The sequence below is a fragment of the Piliocolobus tephrosceles genome, chromosome 7, assembly GCF_002776525.5.
Source record: "Piliocolobus tephrosceles isolate RC106 chromosome 7, ASM277652v3, whole genome shotgun sequence".
NCBI classification, from domain to species: domain Eukaryota; kingdom Metazoa; phylum Chordata; class Mammalia; order Primates; family Cercopithecidae; genus Piliocolobus; species Piliocolobus tephrosceles.
Genome location: NC_045440.1, coordinates 94,948,323 through 94,971,716, shown reverse-complemented (window position 1 = coordinate 94,971,716; position 23,394 = coordinate 94,948,323). Strand labels below are relative to the sequence as shown.

Sequence of the window (23,394 nt, the reverse complement as noted above, 5' to 3'; positions counted from 1 at the left end):
CTTCTAGTCAAGCACATTCTGCTCTCTCCGTCTTTGTATGTGGAAAGAATGCAGCAAACCCAGCGTCGGTAAGATGTGCTCGGAGCTCTTTGTTTCAGTGCTGGGGAGGAGGTAGGTGTACAGGTCCTCTCATCCAGCACCTGGACCTACGGAGGCATGAAGAACACTCATTGCCCCATGAGGTTGGTTCTTGGGTTATTAATATATCCTCAAAAATAAAATGAACTGAACCACCATAGACTTAGTTCACTGAAGATTTTTCAACTAGTGCCAGCTCTGTACTCACCAGGGGCTTCCAGATCATCAGACAGTGGGATATAAATCTGAGAGAGGTCTTTTTTTTCTCATTTTTAATGAGATATAGCCCTAAAAATTCATGCCTCTAAAATTCAGTAGTTTTTAGTATCTCAAAAGATGTGCAAATATCACTGCTATCTAATTCCAGAACATTTCCATCAGCCTCCAAAGAAATCCTATGCCTATTAACAGTCACTCTTCAGCCTCCACTCCCCTCAGCCCCGGGCAACCACTAATCTACTCTTGGTCTCTATAGATTTGCCTGTTCTAGACATTTCATGTAAATGGAATCGTACAACATGTAGCCTTTTATGTGTGACTTCTTTTATGTACCATAGTGTTTTAAACATTCATACATGTTGGTAACATGTACCAGAACTCCATTCCTTTTTATGACTGAGTGATATTCCATCATATGGATATATCACATTTTGGATATCCATGTGTCACTTGATGGAGATTTGTTTTTGTTTTTGTTTTTTTTTTCATTTATGGCTATAATGAATAATGCTGCTATGGCTATTCATTCATGTACAACTTTTTATGAGTACATGTTTTCGATTCTCTTGGATGCACATACACTCAGTAGCGGGACTGGTGGGTCTAAGTTAATTCTGTTTAAACTTTTGAGAAACCACAAACTGTTCTTCAAAGCAGCTGAACCATTTTACATTTTCACCAGCAATGTATGAGTTCCTATTTCTCCATATCCTTAGCACTTGTTATTATCTGTCTTTTTTTTTTATTATTATTATAGCTATCCTAGTGGTTGTGAAGTGGTATTTCTTTGTGGTTTTGGTTTATATTTCCCTAAAGACTGATGTTGAGTATCTTTTCATGTGGTAATTGACTATTCATATATCTTCTTTGGAGAAATATCTATTCAAATCCTTTGCCTATTTTTAATCAGGTTATCTTTTTATTGTTGTAAGAATTCTTTACATATTCCATATACAAGTTCTCCCTTATCAGATATGATTTGCTGCAAGTGTTTTCTTATATTCTATAAGTTATCTTTTCACTTTCTTGGTAGTGTCCTTTGAAGCACAAATGCTTTGAATTTCGATGAAGTTCAATTTATTTTGTTATTGTTTTTGTACTTTTGACATATGTAAGAAACCATTGCCTCATTCAGGGTCGTAAAGATTTATGTCTCTGCTTTCTTCTCAAAGTTTTATAGTTTTAGTTATTCTATTTAGGTCTTTGATCCATTTTGAGTTAGTTTTGTGTATGGTATAGGGTAAGGGTCCAACTTCATTCTTTTGCATGTGGATATCCAGTTGTTCTAGCACCATTTAATGAAAACATGATTCTTTCCCGCACTGAATTATTTTAGCATCCTCGTCAGAAATCAATTGAATTGTTTCCGGACTCCCACTTTGATTCCATTGATCTATATATGTTTATGCCAGTACTGCATTATCTGGAACTATACCTTTGTAGTTAATTTTGAAATTAGAGAATGTTAAGTCTTCCTACTTTGTTGTTGGCTATTCTGAGTTTCCTGTATTTCCGTATGATTTTTAGGATCAGCCTGTAAATTCTACAAACAAGGCAGCTGTAATTTTGATAGGGATTGTATTGAATCAGTAGATAAACTTGGGAAGTATTGCCATCTTAACAGCATTAGATTTTTAAATCTGCAAATATGACGTGTCTTTCCATTTATTTAGAACTTGTTTAATTTCTTGCAACAGTGTTTTGTAGTTTCCATTTTATAAGCCTGGTATTTCTTTGCTTAAGTTTATTCTGAGATATGTTATTCTTTTTGTTGTGATTGTAAATGGAATTTTAAAAATATCATTTTTGGGCTGGGCGCCCTGGCTCTTGCCTCTAATCCCAGCACTTTGGGAGGCCGAGGCGGGCGGATCACGAGATTAGGAGATCAAGACCATCCTGGCTAATATGGTGAAACCCCAACTCTACTGAAAAATACAAAAAACTAGCTGGGTGTGGTGGCGGGCGCCTGTAGTCCCAGGTAGTTGGGAGGCTGAGGCAGGAGAATGGCGTGAACCCGGAAGGTGGAGCTTGCAGTGAGCCGAGATTGCGCCACTGCACTCCAGCCTGGGCGACAGAGCGAAACTCTGTCTCAAAAAAAAAAAAAAATCATTTTTGGGTTGCTCTTTGCTAATGGATAGAAAGACTGATTTTTGTTTATTGACCTTTTATTGTGAAACCTTATAATACTTGTTTATTAGCTGTAACAGTGTTTTTAGGTTCCTTAGAATTTTCCCTATATAAAATCATGGCATCTGTGAACAGTGATAGTTTTACTTTTTTATTTCCAATCTTTATGCCTTTTATTTCTTGTTCTTGCCTAATTCCCCTTGCTACAATCTCCAGTATAATGTTAAATAGAAGTGGCAAGATTGAGTATCCTTATCTTGTTTCTGATCTTACGGGGAAAGCTTTCAGTCTTTCACCTTTAAGTACAGTGTTAGCTGTGGGGCTTACTTAGGTGTCCTTTATTAGACTGAGAAGTCACCTTGTATTCCTGGTGTGTTGAGTGTTTTTATCATGAAAGTATGATGGATTTTGTCAAATGATTTTCTGCCTCTATTGAAATATGTGGTTTTTCTCCTTGATTCTATCAATATGGGTTATTACATTAATTGACCCTCATATATTGAACCAGCTTTGTATTCTGGGATAATTTCCACTTGGTAATGATATATAATACTTTTCATATGTTGTTGGATTCAGTTTGCTAGTATTTCACTGAAAAATTTTGTGTCTATATTCAAAAGAGATACTGGTCTGAAGTTTTTTTGCATTGACTATTTTCTGGTTTGGGTATCAGGATATTGGCCTCATAGAATGAATTGAATAAGTGTTCCTTACTCTTCTCGTTTTGGAGGAATTTCTGAAGGTTTGGTGTTAATTGTTCTTTACGTATTAGGTACATATTCTTTACATACTAGGTACATATTCACTAGGGAAGCCATCTGGTTCTGGGCATTTTTGTGTGTGGAAGGTTTTTGATTACTAATGCAGTCTCTTGTTATAGTTCTATTCAGATTTTCTATGTGTTCTTGAGTCAGTTTTAGTAGTTTTTGTTTGTCTAGAAATTTGTCCATTTCATCTAGGTTGTCTAATTTGTGGGAAAACAATTGCTCACAATATTCTCTTTAATACTTTCTGTTTCTATAAGGTTAGTCGTGGTATGTCCTGTTATATTCCTGATTCTAGTTATTTTCACCTTACCTCATTTTTCTTGGTCAGTCCAGCCAAAAATTTTTCACTTTTGTGGATCTTTTCAAATAATCAACTCTGGTTTTGTTGACTTTTCTCCTGTGCTCTTATATTCTCCATTTCATTAATTTCCACTCTGATCTTTATTATTTTCTTCTGCTTGCTTTGCTATTCTTCTTTTTCTTGTTTTTTTAAAGTAGAAGATTAGGTTATTTTGGGATTTCATCTTTTTTAAGTATAAACATTTACAGCAATAGGTTTTCCTCCTAGTACTGCTTTATCCGCATCCCGTAAGATTTGGCATGCTGTGTTTCTTTTTGTTTTCATTTATATCAAAGTATTTTCTAATTTCCCTTTTGATTTCTTCTTTGACCTTTGGTTTTTAGAGTATATTGTTATTTCCACATATTTGTGATTTTCCCAAATTTCCTTATATTACTTTTAATTTTATTCAAGTGTCAAATACTTTGTATAACTTCAATCCCTTTAAATTTATTGAGACTTGCTTATGGTCTAACATATAACCTATCCTGGAGAATGTTCCATGTGATTGGCTTTTGTTGGGTGGAGTGTTGGGTGTCTGTTAGCTTCCAATTGGTTTAGAGTATTGTTCAAGTCTTCTGTTTCCTTATTGATATTCTATTCTATTATTTAAAGTGAAGTCTTGAAATCTTCAATTATTACTGTTGAGTTATTTAATTTCCTTTCCATTCGGTCAGCTTTTCTTGTGTTTTGAGGTTCATTGATAGGTGCATCATATATGTTTATAATTGCTATGGTTTCTTGATAGATTGACACTTATATCATTATAGAATATCCTTTTTTGTCTCTGAAAATTTTGTCTTAAAGTATGTTTTGTCTGATAGTAGTATAGGTTAATTTTATTCTCATTTTGAAGGATAGTTTTGTTGGATTTACAATTCTTTCTTGGCTACTCTTTTTCTTTCAGCACTTTGAATGTGTCATTCCACTGCCTTTTGATCTCCATGGAAAATCAGCTGTTAATTTTATCACTTTGCATGTGATGAGTCTATGCACTTTTAAGATTCTCTATCTTTCAAATGTATATGATGTGACTAGGTTTGGATTTCTTTGAGTTTATTCTATTTGGAGTTCCTTGTGATTGTTGGATATATAGATTCATGTTTTTCTTAAATTTGTGAAGTTTTGGGTCATTCTATCTTCAAATAATCTTTCTTCCCCCTTTTTCCTTTCCTTCTGGAACTTTTATTATGCATGTGTTTGTCTGCTTGACAGTGTTCCCACATGAATAAAAATGGGAATCTATTCATTTTTATTCATTTTTTTCTTTCTGTAATCTCTATTAATCTATTTTCAAGTTTACAAATTCTTCCTTCTGCTAGCTCAGATCTGCTTTTGAACACCCTCTTATGAATTTTTACTTTCAGTTATCATCCTTGTCAACTGTAGAATTTCTAATTTAAAAATTTCTATTTTTAATATTCTTTATCTGATGAGACATTGTTTTTAAGCTTTAATTCTTTAGAGATGATTTCCTTTAGATTTTGAATCTATCTAAAATAGATTTTTAAAAATATTTAGTAAATCCAACATCTGGGCTTCCTCAGGGACAGTTTCTGTTGACTTAACTTTTTAATATTTTTGTACATTTCATAATTTGAAAACTGAACATTTTAAATAATGTGATGTGACAACTCTAGAAATCATATATCTTTCTTTTCCTGGAGTTGGTTGTTGATGCTGTTTGTTTGCTTAGTGACTTTCCTTAATGAATTCTGTAAAGTCTGTATTCTTTGTCATGTCTGGCCACTGAAGTCTCTGCTCAGTTAGTTTAGTGTTCAGCTAATGACTAGATAGAGATTTCCTTAAATGTCTTAAGCCAGTAAGTCTCCTGGCGTTTACCAAGGGGCACTGTGTGCATGTTGGGACACAACCTTCAACTATGTGACAGGCAGTTTACAACTCTGCCTTCGCCTTTACCTTCTGCTTATGCAGAGCCTCCAAGTCAGCCAGAGGTGAGGGATAGGTCCTTCTCAGGTCTTTCCCAGGCATGCATGCAGCCCTGCTCATGATAGTGGCCTTGTAGATTGCCAGGAATATATTAGAGATTTTCAAAGCCCCATATGGACATCTCATTTCCCAGCTTTCCCTTTTAAGTGTTTTGGTCAGTTGCTTTCAACTGTTATCACAGCCTGAGGCCTCTGCAATGTTGAACAATTGCTGATGGTTGTTTTCAACAAATGCCCCAGGGGAAAAATTGTGTGTAGTGTGTGAATTCTGAGTCTGGTCAAATGAAGATAAGCCTTATAAGTAGGTGTTCCCAGGGAAATGCCAACAGGATAGCTAATGATAGTTCTCTGGTGATGGAGCTTTTCAGAAGCTACAAATGCTTCTCACCCTCTCCATGGTACTGTGGTGTGAGGCTGTTGCTCTCAAGGCTACTTCAGGTCTTAGGAAAGGACCATGGGATTAGGGTGCATTAAAACACCACAAAGCTTGGTTCTCGCTGATATTTAGTAGTTCTTTTTTTTTTTAAATAAACATTCCTTGGGTTTTGCAAGCATCTGGTTAATTTCACATATTCTGAAAAAATGATATTTACAATTTTTGCCAGTGTTCTCGTTGCTTTTATGGAGGAGCAGTTTTCTGCAGGCCCTTACTCCACCTTTCTCACTGATGTCCAGGTCTTTTTCTTAAAGCACAAAATAGCAACATGTTCATTTATTATATAAACAATATAATATCAATAAACAAACATGCACAAAAACTTTTTAACTTATAATCTTACCCATTTAACACATCAACTGTTCTTGTATTTTAAATTCCATTTCTTACCTACTGACATGAATTCTTTTGGTACTGTTACAGTCTAGATTTACTCTCAAATTTACTTGTTACTTTACATCACTGTTTCTTATGTTCCTTCATAATTTGTAGAATGAACATTTTAATGATTAATATTCTGTCAAGGTCATGTGCCATAATAATTTCACTGTCCTTTTTATGATCCTTTAGGAGTTTGCAACCTTACTGGTGTTATAAATAAAGTTTCTTACATTACAAGCATGTACTTGTTTGAAAAAATATTTCCTTAGGGTAAATTCTGTATAGTAATGTTTGCTATCAAAGGCTATAAACATTTTATGCCTCAAGTTATTTCTAAAAGGATTATAGGAATTTATATTTCCATCAACAATGTTTCTTTATATTGATACTAACATTGATATTGTTTTTAATTTAATAAAATATATAAAAGTATATTAAAACTTAAGGTTGAACAACTTTTATGTTTTCTTAGTTTTATGTGAATTTTCTGTTGTTGTGGTCTTAAAAGTGATATAGCCATATCTATAAATATGGTGGTCAGTATTTTCTTCACTTCTGAAAAATAGATTATCATATAGCATTTGCATTAAGTTGAAGCCACTTATAAATTGTTCTCCTTAACATTAAGATGTCTATTAATCTTTGTCATGACTTTTAGAAGTGCTAAATGACATATTTTATCCTAGCAAGAAATCTACCCTTTTAATGCCTCTTAGAAGCTAGTAATGTCATAGATTTCAGATATTACCAAAAAGTCCCTTTTAACCTCAGCTATAATTTAAAGCATCAGTGACTTTTGTCAATGTATTGAATAATAGTATACAGTTTCTTGAGGAAAATGTATGTTGAATGTTACACAGTTATTGTGCAAACAAACTTTTAAAAGGTACTACTTTAAAAGTTGAGGATTTCTTATTTGGTAATTGAACCAATGAAAATTTTACCTGAAATTGGTGACTTTCTACAAATTCCACAACATTGTTTTTTCCCTTACAACCTAATCTGTTGTTTTTGCTTTTTCCCCCAGTTTAAGGCCAATCCTCCTGCTGTGACTTTTGAATTAACTGGGGAGACAGACAACACATTCAAGATAGAACGGGAGGGACTTCTGTATTACACCAGAACCTTGGACAGGGAAACAAGATCCACACACAATCTCCAGGTAAATTGAGACCAGGTGAAGGGATCTAACTCCAACCTCTGTGAGCACCCTTTGTTCTGGAAGTATCACTGGCATCTTCCTCCCTTGCACAGAATCCAGTTACAACTTTCCTTACATTAATGGCACACTTTGCAATCCTTATATGTCCATTTCTTACCAACTGCAGAGAGGTGTGGCAAACATATCCTTTTCCTTAGGCTTTTTAACCAGAGTAACCCCACTTACATTGCCAGGACCCTCTGATGGCATTACTTATCCAAGTAAGACCATGCTTAGGTACTTGGATCAAAAGTCAGCACATCTGTGATACTTCACTGGTATCTGCCTGCGGCTCTTGCATTTGCTTGGGACACATGAAGAAGGCTGCATCGGCGCTAGGATGGAGCTACTTCGGGCATTGGAAGAAGCAGAAGGAACCAATAGCCAGAAGCTGACTAAAAAGATCCTTCTCCCTCTCTTTCTCTTTTAGTTTTCACTGTTGGTATCTAAATACCTAGGAAAGGCAGAGAGCTAACTATGGAAAAAAGAGTGAGATAAAAGCTTTCTGTCGGGTATTTCTGCTGCTGGCCTTGCAGGTTGACCACCATAATGGCTCTTGAAGAGAACCCGACACTTTCATATTCTCGGGGGTCGCAGTGCTCTTGTTTCATGGACTCCAGCCATCCAGAATAGATGCATGTTCAGTGTCCAAAACACCCTGCTGATTGAAAGTCACCGTCATTATTAGTCAGGCTTAACTGATACAACCCCTGTTTTAGCAGCTCCCAATTTGGGCTTTTGTGAGTTCTTTCTATCCTACAGTCACCAGGCCATTGGTTCTTTGAGTTCTAATTTCCTTCAAATGATTTTTGGGCATGTGACATGAAGTTCAGTCTCACCAACATGGTTTCCTTTTCCTCAACATCAGGTTGCAGCCCTGGATGCTAATGGAGCTATAGTGGAGGGTCCAGTCCCCATCACCATAGAAGTGAAAGATGTCAATGACAATCGACCCACGTTTCTCCAGTCAAAGTACGAAGGCTCAGTAAGGCAGAACTCTCGCCCAGGTAACAGGCAGGGGCCAGAGATATTTATGGAAAGATGGAAGGGTGTCAGGTGGAAGGGGCAGACTTGTGTGGCTAACGGCTGCAGCTGTCACTCAATAAGCACTATCTTACCCACATTTCATACTGATCTGGGAGTTGTTTGACTATCTCTATTGCTCCAGAGCACTGTCTCTCAATGTCTCAGCACAGCACTATGTATTGACATCTTGGGTCTGATCATTCTTTTTTTGGTCAGATGCTATTCTGTGCCTTGTAGGATGATTGGCAGCATCCCCCTGACCTCTATCCACTATGTGCCCCCTGCCAAGTTGTGACAATGAAAATGTCTCCAGGCTTTGCCAAATGTCCTCTGGTGGGTGGAGGGCACAAAATCCCAGCACTTTGGGAGGCCAAGGTGGGAAGATCACTTGAGCCAGGAGTTTGAGACCAGCCTGGGCAACAAAGTGAAATCCTGTCTCTACAAAAAATAAGAAAGTTTGCTAGGTGTGGTGGTGCACGCCTGTAGTCCCAGCTACTTGGGAGGCTGAGGTGGCACAATCACTTGAGCCCAGGAGATTGAGGCTGTAGTAAGTCATGATCACACTATTGCACTTGGTCTGTGCAACAGATGAGATTCTGTCTCAAAAATTACCCCCAGTTGAAAAACACTTTTCTAAGGTGATCTTTAAGATACTTCAGAGCTCTAGAACACTCTAGAAAGGTGAGCTTACTCCCTTGTATCTTCTCAGGAACCTCCATTGATATTGTCAATGGTGGTTTCCAGCTCTTTTTTTCTCTTACATCCCATCTATGGCTCAGCCCTTCTGTATGCTACATTGACCTTCTACCTTTCACTTCCGCAAGAGCTCTTCATTAAGGAGTGAGTGTGTCTAGCAGGTGCCTAGAAAGGAGCATCACCTCATAAGAGTTGCACAAAACATAAAGGAATATTAGACTTCAGAGTCTCAGAAATATAGTTATAGCTATCAACATTTACTGTATTAGAAATTTTTAAAGATATTCATTTAAAATAATACTAATCAAGACTTGGGGCCGTTTGCATAATTCCACCATCAAGCTTCACTTCAAGTTACTTAATCTTTTCCTTCTCTTTCTTCAATGCCTGCCTCTGAGAATTCCAGGAAAAAATTCACTTCACTTTATTATGTGGAGTGATGTCCCTGTCCTCGAGGCTGCATACCAAAGACTCACACAGACTCTGCTAAATGTGAAGCCTCCAGGCCATACCTTTTCTATCTTCACTAATAGAATCTGCTAGAGAAGTGGCTCTCAAACTTTTTGGTTTCAGGACTTGTATATTCTCTTAAAATTTACTGAGGACTCCAAAGAACTTTTAGACACGTGGGTTATATCCAGTGATGTCCTGGTAAAGGCTTAACAGCTATTTTTCTGGGAGGACAAAGCTCTGATTTGTAGAATTTTCCAATTTCCATGTTACAAATACTCCTACCATGGCCTATTTCAAGTACCATGGTCTATTTCAAGTACCATGGCCTATTTCAAGTGACCATTGGTATTAATAATTGACACACAACATTTCTGAAAATTCAACAACTGAGTCTCATGAGGCGTCTCTACTATATCACTGGTTGTATCTATCAACATTTACTGTATTAGAAATTTAAAAAAATTATTAATTCATTTAAAATAACACTAATCAACATGTTTTACTGAAAAATAATTGATTTTAAAGACAAAAATAGTGAGAAAAATGGCATTGCTTTAATCTTTGCAAATCTCTTTAATGTCTGGATTAATAGAAAACACTTGGATTCTCACGTCTTGGTTCTACATTCATTCTCTTGCCATGTGCTAGTTGAAGTATACGAAGGAAAATTAGCCTCACACAGATATGCAGTTGGACAAGAAAGGAATATTTTAATAGTATTTTCAGATAACTGGACATTCTTTAGTACTATACCCAAACTCAATAAATTGTGGTTTCTTAAAGATTAGTTGCAAAGTGAAATCAATATCAATACCATATTTTCCATTCTTTTACACTAAAAGTCATTAAATTATCTTGTACTTTAAATGGATCTTTTACACATACCTGACCTTTAGCTTTACAGAGTGTTTGAACAGTTTCAGGGACCCTTAGAGGTTCTTGGACCAGACCTTGAGAAACCTTATTTTAGGGAAGGGGAGTGGGATAAATATGTATTTCCCCACTGGTGTGAATTGTCATACCTTTCCCTATTATATCTCCACTTTTTACATGGAAGAAGTAGCTATGGTTGGTTTGGGTTTCAATTAATCAATTAATATCTTTTTTTTTTTTTTTTTTTTTCCTGGTTTTGTTAAATAGGAAAGCCCTTCTTGTATGTCAATGCCACAGACCTGGATGATCCGGCCACTCCCAACGGCCAGCTTTCTTACGAGATTGTCATCCAGCTTCCTATGATTAACAATGTCATGTATTTCCAGATCAACAACAAAACGGGAGCCATCTCTCTTACCCGAGAAGGTATGTTCAGGGGTGCCCTGGTAGGACTGTCTCAGTCAGAAAAAGGGAGTTGGGTCTGTCTCTTCCAGAGATGCTTCCTATTCCCTTCTCCCCTACTTCTCATAGGATCTCAGGAATTGAATCCTGCTAAGAATCCTTCCTATAATCTGGTGATCTCAGTGAAGGACATGGGAGGCCAGAGTGAGAATTCCTTCAGTGATACCACATCTGTGGATATCATAGTGACAGAGAATATTTGGAAAGCACCAGAACCTGTGGAGATGGTGGAAAACTTGACTGATCCTCACCCCATCAAAATCACTCAGGTAGTACCCAAGCCCAAGTAACACTGACAGCCAACTAGAGAAATGGCTTCACTTTGTAGAGACCCACCATAAAGGTCTTCACTGATACCCTTATTAGATACATTTTTCCATAGCATGATTATAAAGCAAATTATATAGCCTCTGACCCCGAGTCACTGGACTTGACCATGCCTCATGGGCAGGAAATTTGGATGCAGATATTGTGTTAGGCCATTTTTGCATTGCTATAAAGAAATACCTGAGGTAGGTAATTCGTAAAGAAAAGTTTAATTGGCTCATGGTTTTGCAGGCTGTTCAAGCATGGCTCTGTCATTTGCTTCTGCTGAGGGTCTTGGGAAAATTACGTTCACAGCAGAAAGCAAAGGGGGAGCAGGAGCATCACATGACGACAGTGGGAGCAAGAGAGTTAGGCGGGAGGTGCCACACACATGTAAGCACCAGGTCTCCTGTGAACTCAGAGTGAGAACTCACTTTATCACCTAGGGCATGGTGCTAAGCCATTCACAGGGGATCCGCCTCCATGATCCAGTCACCTCCCACTGGGCCTCACCTCCAATACTGGGGATTACATTTCAACATGAGATTTGGAGGGGAAAACATTCAAACTACATCAGATATATACTTTTGCTTTCAGAGAGAACTTCACTCACCCTTACCTTAAAAGTAGACAGCAGTGATGTTTGTTGTTCCCTGTTAGCAGTGTGGGATATGGCTGCCCTGCAGTGGGTCATATATGGTGCACATATTGTATGAATGAATATGGTTTGATTTGGGGGTTGCAAATAGTTTTGAAAGGCTGCTCATTCTTATTGTGGGAAAAATCTTGACCCAATAGACTTGTCCCATCATAGGCTGAGGGACAGAGATAGGACTGGCTAGGGGTAAAAGGATCATAGTAGGGAACCTCTCCCCTTGGAAACTCCCCACACCTAGCATCCTGTCTCCTGCGTGTGCCTCTCCCCTCTGTTCAGATGCTCCTACTTCCCCACCTCCATGGCATGTGCTCTCACCCTGGGCCCCCTCCTACCTTAGCTCCCGGAAATTCACTCTGGACTCCACCCAGACTTGATATTTTCTGGAAGCCCAGGAAATTCCTCCACATGAAAACTGTGGGTTAGTGGGAGATCCCTGGATTTGGAAGCAGATTAACAAAATCATATTCCTGTTCCATTACTTAAATGACTGATCATAAACAAGTCATTTAACTATTCTGAGCCCCAGTGTCTCATCAATAAAATAGGGATAATACTTCAGTGTTTTGTGAAGATTAACTGTGATAGTATCTGTAAAAGTAGATAAAATTATTAGATATTAAAAGATCTGAAGAAGTACTAGTCTGTAGTTCCCCTAAATTTTTTTAATGCTACTATTATTAAGGGGCCCTGGAATGGCCTATTCCATCATATTTATTGGGATGGGCCCAGGGACCAATGTTGAATTAATGAACTTCAACTTCAGGAGGGAAAAAAAAGGAAGAACAGCAGGAAGAATTCTGATTTCCCAGTTAGAAAGAAAGCATGTCAACACTCATTACCATGAGGATTTCCGATTGGTGGCCTAGACTAAAGTTTTCGTAGCTGTTATTCAAGTTACTCCCATAGGGATTTGTAAATGCTGCAAAGAACTCATGCTTGGTTGACTTGAGGCTGCCAAGAAAACATTCTAGAGTGTCTACCCAATTTTCAGGCCTGGAAAAAATGCTCTGGGTGTTCTGAAACCCAAAAGGAGAGAGGGAGAGGAGGAGGGAGGGATGGAGGGTGGGAGGAAGGAAGAGGGGGGGGAGGGGAAGGGGGGTAGGGGAGAGGAACTCAGGCTGAATTTTTAGAACACAAGAGGAGCCCACTTTATAACCAAGCAGGTAGTCTTTGCGTGGACAATGCATGATGCTTAAATAATTAGCAAGGGACAAAGTTGCTTCTGTGATAGCTTCCCAGGCTGCTCTGAGAATAGTTTATTGTGAAAATTTCAACTAGCAGTAGGACCTTGGGCAAATCACTTACATTTTTTGTGCCCTAGTTTCTTCATTGTAAAATGGAGATAACAGTAGTCTGTACTTCAGAGGACTGTTTGGAGATTAAATGAGATAACACATAAATATGTTTAGAATTGTGTCTGGCATGTGGCAAACTCAGTAAACATTATTGATATATCAGACCAGGCTCTGTCTATATAGCAAGTAGATTGGTCTTACTTGTGTTATTTTTTATTTTTGCCAGGTTGTTTACAAACAACCCTAGGAGTTGGCAGTTATTCTCATCCCTGAAGTCTCTGAGGCTAAATATTTAGGAAAGGAATGTCCTTATTTTTGTATCATTTGTCTTACTTAATGGCATGGAGAAGATTTCAGAGTGGCCTCTATTGCCCCTGTTCATCTTCATTGGTGAGTGTTAGATGCTCACCATACATCACGGCTTGGTCCTCAGACACTGCCAACTACAAAGTACATTTTGTTTCTTAACTTGATGGTTCATGGATAGAAAGTTTTCACAGTCAGACTTCCAAAAGAAACCCTGTAGAGGGTTTGTGAGGAATTGCTTTAGAGAAGAAACATTTCCTGGTGTGCTTTTTTCGAGCAATATAACTTGGGGGGTGGGGGGGGGCGGGAAACAGGCTTATTTTAGGTTAAAAGTGAAAAATATAATTCAGTTGTTATAAGAAACCACAGACATACAAGGTTGTCAGAGATTTCAAACTGAGAACCAGAAAATTATTTCCTTTCCAGTTCTCTCAGTCCAAATGTAGCTTTCCTCACAACTGACTTTGGGTCCTGTAGGTGCAGTGGAATGATCCCGGTGCACGATATTCCTTAGTTGACAAAGAGAAGCTGCCAAGATTCCCGTTTTCAATTGACCAGGAAGGAGATATTTACGTGACTCAGCCCTTGGACCGAGAAGAAAAGGATGCAGTGAGTAAAAGAGAATAATTTCATAGACGACAAGACAAAGTCCTATGCCCATCTACAGTTGAGAGCAAAATGGATTTTACTTTAAAAAAAAAACAAACACATTTCAGACTCCAGCATATTATTGGTTTTCAAAGACATGATAATTTTCACATAATTCTGACCCATCTCATTTTTTTTATCTCCCAGTTCTAAGTGAATTAAAAATAAGGGAGTAAATGACATAGAAATGAAACAGCAATTTTCTCTGCCTTTGGCAGAGGGTGGTGGGTGAGTCTTGTCTTAACTCTGACTTTCCTGTTGTAGTATGTTTTTTATGCAGTTGCAAAGGATGAGTATGGGAAACCACTTTCATATCCACTGGAAATTCATGTAAAAGTTGAAGACATTAATGATAATCCACCTACATGTCCATCACCAGTAACCGTATTTGAGGTCCAGGAGAATGAACGACTGGGTAAGAAATGAGAGCTGCCTAATGCTGTTTAACTTCCCTGCATTTCTCTCCTCTGCTGGGTAAAATGTGAGCAGGAGACCTTACTGGGAGTCAATAATCCATGCCTTCTACAGCATGGAGGTTGACTGTACTTTGGGAGTCATGTAGGGACCGTATTTGGGGTCAAACGGTATCTGGATAGTATTCTTAAATTGCTGCTTTTATAACTACCACTAGCACTACTACCATTATCACTATTATTATCACCCTTACCACTATCATTAGTATCACAGCCACCTACACTAGTATCTTATATACATGTATATAGGCATATCTTATTTGCAGGATTTCCCCATACATTATTTGACCCCTAATAATCTCATTAAAGAGATAATCTCATCACATTTGCCAAAGAATTTAAACATTTACACCCAAAGTCAGACAGACACCCTGCAAGAAGTAAGCAATACCAGTGGAAGTAGACTTTTGGCCCTTGGGCACCCCTCTCTAAGAAGCTGATAATATAATTCAAGAGGCTGCTAGATGAAGTCAAGTCCCATCTATTTTTATCATTTTTGCTTTGTCTTGCTGTTTTCTTTTACTGTGTCCTAAGATAGCTTTTTAGTTTTTGTATAGGAACAACTACTGTCATAACATTATAATTTCTGGGAGTTTTATGGCTTCTCTGGTTTTGGGACAATGCTTGTCTATTTCCCCCTTGGCGGTGAGCCCCTTGACTGAGCAGACTGGCCTTTCTTGAAATGTTTTGTTCTGTTGTGCTGTGTATGTTTCAGAGGCTTTACAAGTGTAGCAGCCTCACGACTATCATTTCTAGAGCTTTGCTGCCCTTGTGGGCAGATCCTCCTATGCTTTGTGGACGGCCTCATATTTTCTTTTGGTTCCTCTACTCCTCACCAGACACCTCGGACAGAGTGGGTGCCTTCCTGGAGGCTTGGTGGGTGCTGCTGGAGTGGCTTGCTCACACTGCTCATTATTTTTCTTCTTGCTGTCAGGTGTCATGTGGCTACCTTTTGTCAGTGTGTTCTGTGTCACTGTGTTCTGTGCAGGTCCTCTCTGTCTGATTTTTTTCAACTCCTGCCACAACAGGGAGAGTTAGTGCCAGCTTGAAGGATTTCAGTTCATTATAAGGAAGAATCTTCTCACAGTCACAATTGTGTAACAATGGAATGTGTTAACAATAGCCAACAAACACGTGTGCCATCACCTTCTTGGGAAATCTGGGATGTTCTGTGACACTGAATAAAGGTGGAAAATCTTGACAACCTTTCTTGACCTGGACATGACACTTCAAGCCTCTTTTACATTGGGCCAAACATGTAGTGCATTTGTTACCTATTTCTGCAAAATAGATTGCCCTAAAGCTTGGCAGCTTAAAACAACAAACATGTATTATGTCATAGTTTCTGTGAGTCGGGAATCTGGGTGAAGTTCAGCTGGGTACCTCTAATTCAGAGAGTTCTGAGGGAGAGGGAAAGAGTACAGCAGAGCGGGAAAGGACAGGCAAGATGGAAGTCAATCTTTCTATGACCTAATCTTGGAAGCGAGCCCATCACTTTTGCCATTAGAAACAAGTTGCTAGGCCCAGCCTGCACTCAACAGGATGGGGTTATGAAAAAGTACAAATATCAGGAGATGGGGGTTGCTGGGAGCCCTTTTAGGGGCGCTTACCTCATCTGGGAAGAGGACAGTTCTGGTTTTCTCTTAGACTGAAGAAGTTGTTGTTGGTAGAATAAATTTTGAAGGGGTTCAGCATGCTATTTGCCTCTCTAAAGGTGAGAATTTATTTCGTAAAAATATTTCAGAGTCTTTAGTGGACCAATAATTCTTATAAATCAACTGAGCATATTCTATGTATGTAACCTGAAAGAGGTACAAGACAATGCTCCTGCCTTGTGGGGGCTTACTGTCTAGCTGAGCTGACAGGACATGAGTAGGTGGAAATATTCACAAATTAAACCTTGATAAAATACTGAATTAGGCCAGGTGCAGTGGCTCATGCTTGTAATCCCACCCAGCACTTTGGGAGGCCAAGATGAGCAGATCACTTGAGAAGAGTTCAAGACCAGCCTGGCCAACATGGCGAAACCCTGTCTCTACTAAAAAAACAAAACAAACAAAAAAAAACCTACAAAAATTACCCAGGTGTGGTGGTGCACGCCTGTAATCCCAACTACTTGGGAGGCTTAGGCATGAGAATTGCTCGGACCCGGGAAGTAGGGATTGCAGTGAGCTGAGATCATGCCACCGTGCTCCAGCCCAGACAACAGAGTATTCTCCAGTGTATTTACATTTACATTCTCCGGTTTGGTATCTTGTGGGACTCATGTCCCCAAGTCTTAGCAACACTAACATTTATTCTTGAATCCCACTTGCCACCAAGTCTTATGTATTCACACAGAAAATTTAGACTCTCATAAAAGCCCCACCTCCCTAAATATTTCTGCATATTTCCAAGATATGCTACATATACTCCTGTATCAGTTTGAGCTGCCACTTTTTCCTGGCCTCAGTCACTCAGAGACATGGTTCCTTTCACTTCCAACTGATCCACAAGTCCTCATGGTGCCTCTGGCAGCATGGAGGTTTCCTGTGAGTGAGAGGAGGACAGTGTCCTCAGTTTCTTGCTCACTTGCTGAGGGGATAGAGCTATGGCAGGGCTGCTGAGACACCAAAGGACCACAGAATTTAGTAAGACACTCTTTCATCCCAGCACACGGATACTTTTCTTGCAAGGGCACATGCATGCCATATGCACTAGATACATACTCTCTTCTGTCCTATTTCTTCTGATGGTCCCTGCATGCAGCCCATGAGACACATCTGCATGTGTCCAGCTCTACTGTGGACATAACATAGGTACTTTCTTTTTCCTCCCCCAACCCAAAACCAAAAAACCTCTAAATTTCCATGTGTCAGTGGATGCAAACTGTGTCAGTGGATGGGTGAGAGGGTGTAACTGCACAAACGGGATGAATTCAAATTTGAGCTCCTACGTGGGATTCTTGCTGCATCTAAAAAGACGCACAATTCCCACCTCCCAGAGTAGGATGGTCTGGAACCTGTCGGAACTCGCCCAGAGCTGGGTGCAGAACCAAGTCATAGCCACTGGCTTGTAGAACTCCCTGGACTGAAACCCTGACAGGAATAAAATACTTAGGACCACAAACTACAGCATGGCAGAGAGGATCCTGCCTGGTCTCTGCCCTGTGTTATCTTTGGTGTAAGTCAGTCTCTGCAGTTGTTCCATGAAGTTGCTTAGAGGCAATCTAGGGTTGGCTTCTCTTTGTTTAGTGATACCATTTGCCATGTGTATTAGTGTCCTAGGGCTACGGCAACAAATCACCACTGACTTGTGGTTTAAAACAGAAATCTCTCTCCTAGTCCTGGAGGCTGGAAGTCTGAAGTCAAGGTGCTTGCAGGGCCGTGTTCCCTCCAGAGTCTCAAGGAGAGAATCTTTCCTTGCCTCTTCTGGCTTCTGTTGGCATCTGGTGTTACCTGGCTACTTGTGGCAGCCTATCTCCAACTTCTGGCTTCCTCCTTCAGATCATTTCCTCCTGTGTGTGCATCTCTGTGTTTCCCTTCTTACAGGTACACCTGTCATTGGATTTAGGGCTGCCTCTAAATCCAGGATGATTTCATCTCCAGAGCCTTAACTAGTGATATCTGTGAAGGCCCTATTTGCAAATGAGTCCCATGCTCAGGTTCCGGTAAACACGAAGTTTTGGGAGGCAGCACTAGGTGTTACAGGCTGAATGTGTCCCTCATGCTCCCAAAATTATATGTTGAGGTCATAACCCTCTGTTCTAGGCTACATGTTCCCTCTCCCCGTGGGTGAGAGGGTGAAGTTTTAACCCCTAGTACCTCAGAATGTGACTATATTTGCAGATAAAGTTTTTAAAGAGGTCATGAAGGTAAAATGGCCTTACGGTAGGCCCTAATCCAGTATGACTGGTATCCTTATAAGAGGAAATGTGGACATAGGGAGGTTCAGAAGGAAGGTGCTCTGAAGGCACCGGAAGAAAAAGACAGCCACCCACAAGCCCAGGAGAAGCCTCGGAAGAAACCAACACCTGCAACACCTTGATCACAGACTTCTGTCCTCCAGAACTGTGAGAAAATAAGTCTCTGTTGTTTTGCCCGTGATACTTAATGACAGCACTGGCTGACTAATACACTATTCAACCCATTACATGATAGGATGAGAAGAACCAAAATAAATCTAAGAACGTTTGTCTGCTATCCCGAGTTATTCATGGTGTTTTCTAGGAATGTGCTTATTCACTGAAACTATTTTAATTACATGGAGCCTGTAATGGTTGGATTTCCTTCTTTCCTTCCTCATAGGTAACAGTATTGGGACCCTTACTGCACATGACAGGGATGAAGAAAACACTGCCAACAGTTTGTTAAACTACAGAATTGTGGAGCAAACTCCCAAACTTCCCATGGATGGACTCTTCCTAATCCAAACCTATGCTGGAATGTTACAGTTAGCTAAACAGTCCTTGAAGAGGCAAGATACTCCTCAGTACAACCTAACGATAGAGGTGTCGGACAAAGGTTAGTATCACTCCACTGTCTTGAGTGCAAATCATCGTTTTCCTTCTAGCTATGACTTACTTGCCTGCTCTAATGTCTGGTATGTTATAGAAGGACGCCTTTAAACCTTCTTTGCTTCCTTTGTGAAACACACATAACACAGAGATAGCTGGTTGAACATTGTAAAGGCCAGAGCTGCAGCTCAGGCACCATTGTTGTGTTGGTTTGGGTCCTATGAGAAGCAGATGCCAAAAGGAGATTAAATATACAAGGATTTTATTGGTGGGGAGCCTGTGAGAAAAAATTGCAGAAGGGCACAAAGAAGCATGGGAGAGTCATCAGACCGAAATGCAAGCCTGGTGCCTGACCCTGAGTGAAGGGGAGATGGAGAAGGAAGGCTGGTGAGAACGTCCTAGACTAGAACAGTCTGAGGAAAGCTCGGCACAGCTGTTGGGGAGTCTAAAGGTGGCTGTCAAAGGAATTCATTGTCTTTGAAAACGAGCCTTACCATTGCTGCTTTTCTCAGTCACTGGCTGTGGACAGTCCAGAGAAGGTGAGGTCTCGGTGCGCATGTGGTAATAGATTCCAGAGCACAGCGGTGGGGCCGTCGTCAGTTCACATCCTATTGTTGGAGGTCTGCCAGGCACATTCTGCAGACCATGATCACAAACAGGAAAACTAATTGTATTTCCCAATTCTTGCTTTCAGACTGAAAGCGCTCTACTGTAGGAAAGTAGAGGAGAAGCGCATCTTTCGGGAAGCTCTGTCTTATCCTATCAGCTTCTAGGTGGCCATTTGAGAGTATCAGGAGACATTCTTCCCTATACTCCTTACACAATTGCAGAGCAAGTGGTTCTTAATCTCTGTTGGGTCACAAGAGCCTTTGAGAATCTGATAAAAACTATGCATTCTCAATCAGTTGCACACATTGTTAAACAAATATGCACAGACACACAAAATACATGGATTCAAAGAGAGACTCATTTCAAGGACACTCACACTCCTAGAAGGTCTTTTGAGTTAACTTGTACTGAATCTTCGATTACCATATAATTCAGTAATTGTTCTGTTAGCTGACACAGGTATGGAGAACAAACAAGAAACGTTTCACACTATGCTTCATGTTTCTCTCCTTGGCAGGGATATTGAGATACTAGGCAGAAGCCAGGTTTAGTAGGGCCCCAATGCAGAATGTTTGAAACCCAGTAATTTGACAAATATTAAGGCCCTAATATTTGTCTAGCATTATTGTAAGAGAGAGAATAGATGTAAGTATAATAAATCTTCCCTATCCACGACAAGCTAACAATTTCACACTCTCAGCAGTCCATTTTTCCAGCAGTTATTCCACATTTACCTATTTGAGGAACCATGCAAGGTATTGGGGATTCTATCCTCAGGGAGCACTCATTCTGGTAGAGGAGATGGACATGTGAGTCAGTAAATTGCAAGGAACCGCACAAGGTAGCCCATGAAGGAAATAAGTGACTCAGTGGAGGGAGAGAACAGGTACAGCTTTCTGGAGGAGGTGTCTCTGAGCTGGGCTTTGAAGGATGAATATGACAAGTTACAAAATCATGTAGGGCTTATGGGAGAGTAGGAATCCATGTGGAAATGCATGGGGACCTGGAGAAATTTGAAGATAGAGTTTAAAGTGGGAATCAGATTACAATTGTTTATTTGCATGAGTAAATCTACAGAAAATATGGACCAGATGATAAAATATATTCAAATACGTGTGTGTGTTGATACAACTAAACATTCAACTGTGCACTACAGAAAACTAGAGACTAGGTTATAATAAACACAGTTTTACATAAAACCAAGGAAGGCCTTTTACCCAGAAAGGCCCACTGCTGGCCAAACAAGGTGTGTGCAGAGCAGCGAGCCCGTGGGTTCCGGGTTTGGGACCACTCCAGTCTTCAGCCATTCTTGTTGCCTACAAACCTTCTGCGGACCAGCCTTAACTTCAGTCAATATCCACTTGGTTGTAATTGGATTGTTAATAGATTCTGTCCCTGGGATCATCTCCAGTGCATTGAGTACCTGCTCTAAACTACCTGGGAATATTAATCAGGATCCCAGCAGGAAATGGAGGCTCCCCTCAAAGAGTTTAAAGAAGGGATTGTTTGCAAAGGTTGTGGGCAGGGTTAAGGGAAACCAACAGGATGTGTGAAGCACAGTGAACAACATTTTCTGCCCTAAAACCCGAAGAAGTCAGGGGGGAGAGCATCCCCCAAAGGAGCAAGGCCTGTGCCTGTCACTAGAAGAGGGCTGTTGGCAACGGGGGTGTGACACCCCCAGCCACGTTCTTCCTGTTCTCCCTCCAGTCTTTTGCCAGGGCCTCCCATTGGCAGAACCCAACTGTTACCCTCAGGGTGAGGATGTGCATTGATGCAGTTCATAAGGTCAGCCCCTTGGGCTACAGAGCCCAGACAGAGGAATGGATGGTGGCTGCAGAGGGCAAAGGGAGCCTCTGGGTTTGAATCCTGGCTCCATCACTAGTTAGTTTGTGTGATCCTGGTCAGGTTGCCTGAACTTCTCTATTCCCTGGCTTCCTCATCTGTTAATTAAATGGGAATGACAGTACCACTATATCATGAAGTTATCATGAAGATGAATAACTCAAGTAAAGCAATACTGTTGCTGGTATCTAGAGGCCACTAACAATTGTATTATGATGAAAACATCAGTTCTGTTATTCACATTTTACAGATAAACGGAGTGAGGCACCCAAGCTCTCACATATATGCAAAGTGGCAGAGCCAGAGTCCAAACAGTGAATTCCAAGCCCAGAGTCTTAACCGTTATGTCTAACCATGGTTAGAACAACAGCAACCCAACAAAGAACCCGTCATTTTATTTCTTGTTCTGTCTCCCCCAGGCATCCTGTCCCCACCTGCACTCCACACACATCTGGAATCTAGCTGAAGCTGCTATCTGCCTAGGTCTTGGAATTGTGAAACCCATCCCTGAAAGCCTGGGTGATTTCTCCAGGGATCCAGGAGCTACCTCTGTCCCCACCTTGCTTCCTGCAGGCTGGGTAGCCAGACTCTTGTGAACAGCCAATTGTGCCAGTTCCTCCCTTACTTAGAAGATAGCAGGCCCTTGAACCTCCCCATCATAGTAGGCAGAGTAGATGTGGGATGGATGTGTTCAGACAAGGAGAGACAGCCACTGGGATGCTCAGAGAAGGCTTTCTGGAAGGATAGTTTTGCTCGGGACTTTGAAGATTACCTAAGTTTCACTAGTCAGAAAAAGACTGCTTCACAAAAAAGCCATCCTGCTCAGGAACAACCCGTACGTAACTTTACTTAGGAGGACAGCAGGTGGACAGCAATGAAAAACCCAGAAAAATCTCTCTTAGATCTGTCTTTAGCCACCCTGCCCCACACATGGTGACCACTTGGGTACAGGTGGGAAGCAGAGAACCCACTCTCTGCATAAATTGCATGTCAATTGCAAAATTGTGGCTATGGCTGTCACTTCACTTGCCAAGTATTTTCTTGTGGATTTCTGATTTTAATGCATGATTTTCAGTGAAAATTTCTATGACATATGACTTTGGTTTTCAGATTTCAAGACCCTCTGTTTTGTGCAAATCAACGTTATTGATATCAATGATCAGATCCCCATCTTTGAAAAATCAGATGTGAGTAGTTGTCATTATTTGTTTTTTCTTTACTTTGTTCATTTTACTTGACCCTTTCTTCTGGGATAAAGACACAGACAGTAGCTAGGAAAAGTGCCAGACTTAAGGTAAACTTGGTCAGTGCACCAATAACCCAGAGGCCATCTTCAGTGAAAATCTTTGGGGAACAATAACACTATTATAGGTGTCTGGGAACATTTGTTTACAAACTCCTGCCAGTAGCTCATTTATTCCAAGGGCTGCTTAAAAACAACAACCACAATCTTTGTCAAATTGAAAAAAGTTGAATGGTGGCTTGCAGTTTGTCATTATATATTTTTTGTGTATTAGGACAATAAATAGATTTACTTCTAGGTCTCAAGCATTTTTAGTCAAAAATTTAATATTTGGAATATTGGCAATTTAATTTGTAATAATTGGGTAAGAGAAAGGAAGAAGAAAAAATTAATCTACGACTTAAGCCAAAGAAAAATGTGTCCAAGACATTTGAGAGAATTCTAACCGGACAGAAAGAAAAAAGTCAATTTAGAACCTCAAGAAAAATGCGAATTACTATTTCCTTATCAT

At 39.9% G+C, this 23,394-nt stretch overlaps 1 protein-coding gene across 2 annotated transcripts in view; it reads left to right on the top strand.

The window, feature by feature from the left end:
* The window catches only part of CDH17 (cadherin 17), a 90,262-nt gene that overhangs the window by 33,655 nt on the left and 33,213 nt on the right, over positions 1-23,394 (top strand). For both annotated transcript variants that reach the window (XM_023222866.2, XM_023222865.2), the window contains exons 4-11: positions 7,325-7,459; positions 8,367-8,505; positions 10,814-10,972; positions 11,078-11,277; positions 14,051-14,182; positions 14,486-14,636; positions 18,981-19,196; positions 22,751-22,827. In XM_023222866.2, coding sequence (XP_023078634.1) covers positions 7,325-7,459; positions 8,367-8,505; positions 10,814-10,972; positions 11,078-11,277; positions 14,051-14,182; positions 14,486-14,636; positions 18,981-19,196; positions 22,751-22,827 — 1,209 coding nt within the window. The remainder of the gene's footprint in view (positions 1-7,324; positions 7,460-8,366; positions 8,506-10,813; positions 10,973-11,077; positions 11,278-14,050; positions 14,183-14,485; positions 14,637-18,980; positions 19,197-22,750; positions 22,828-23,394) is intronic.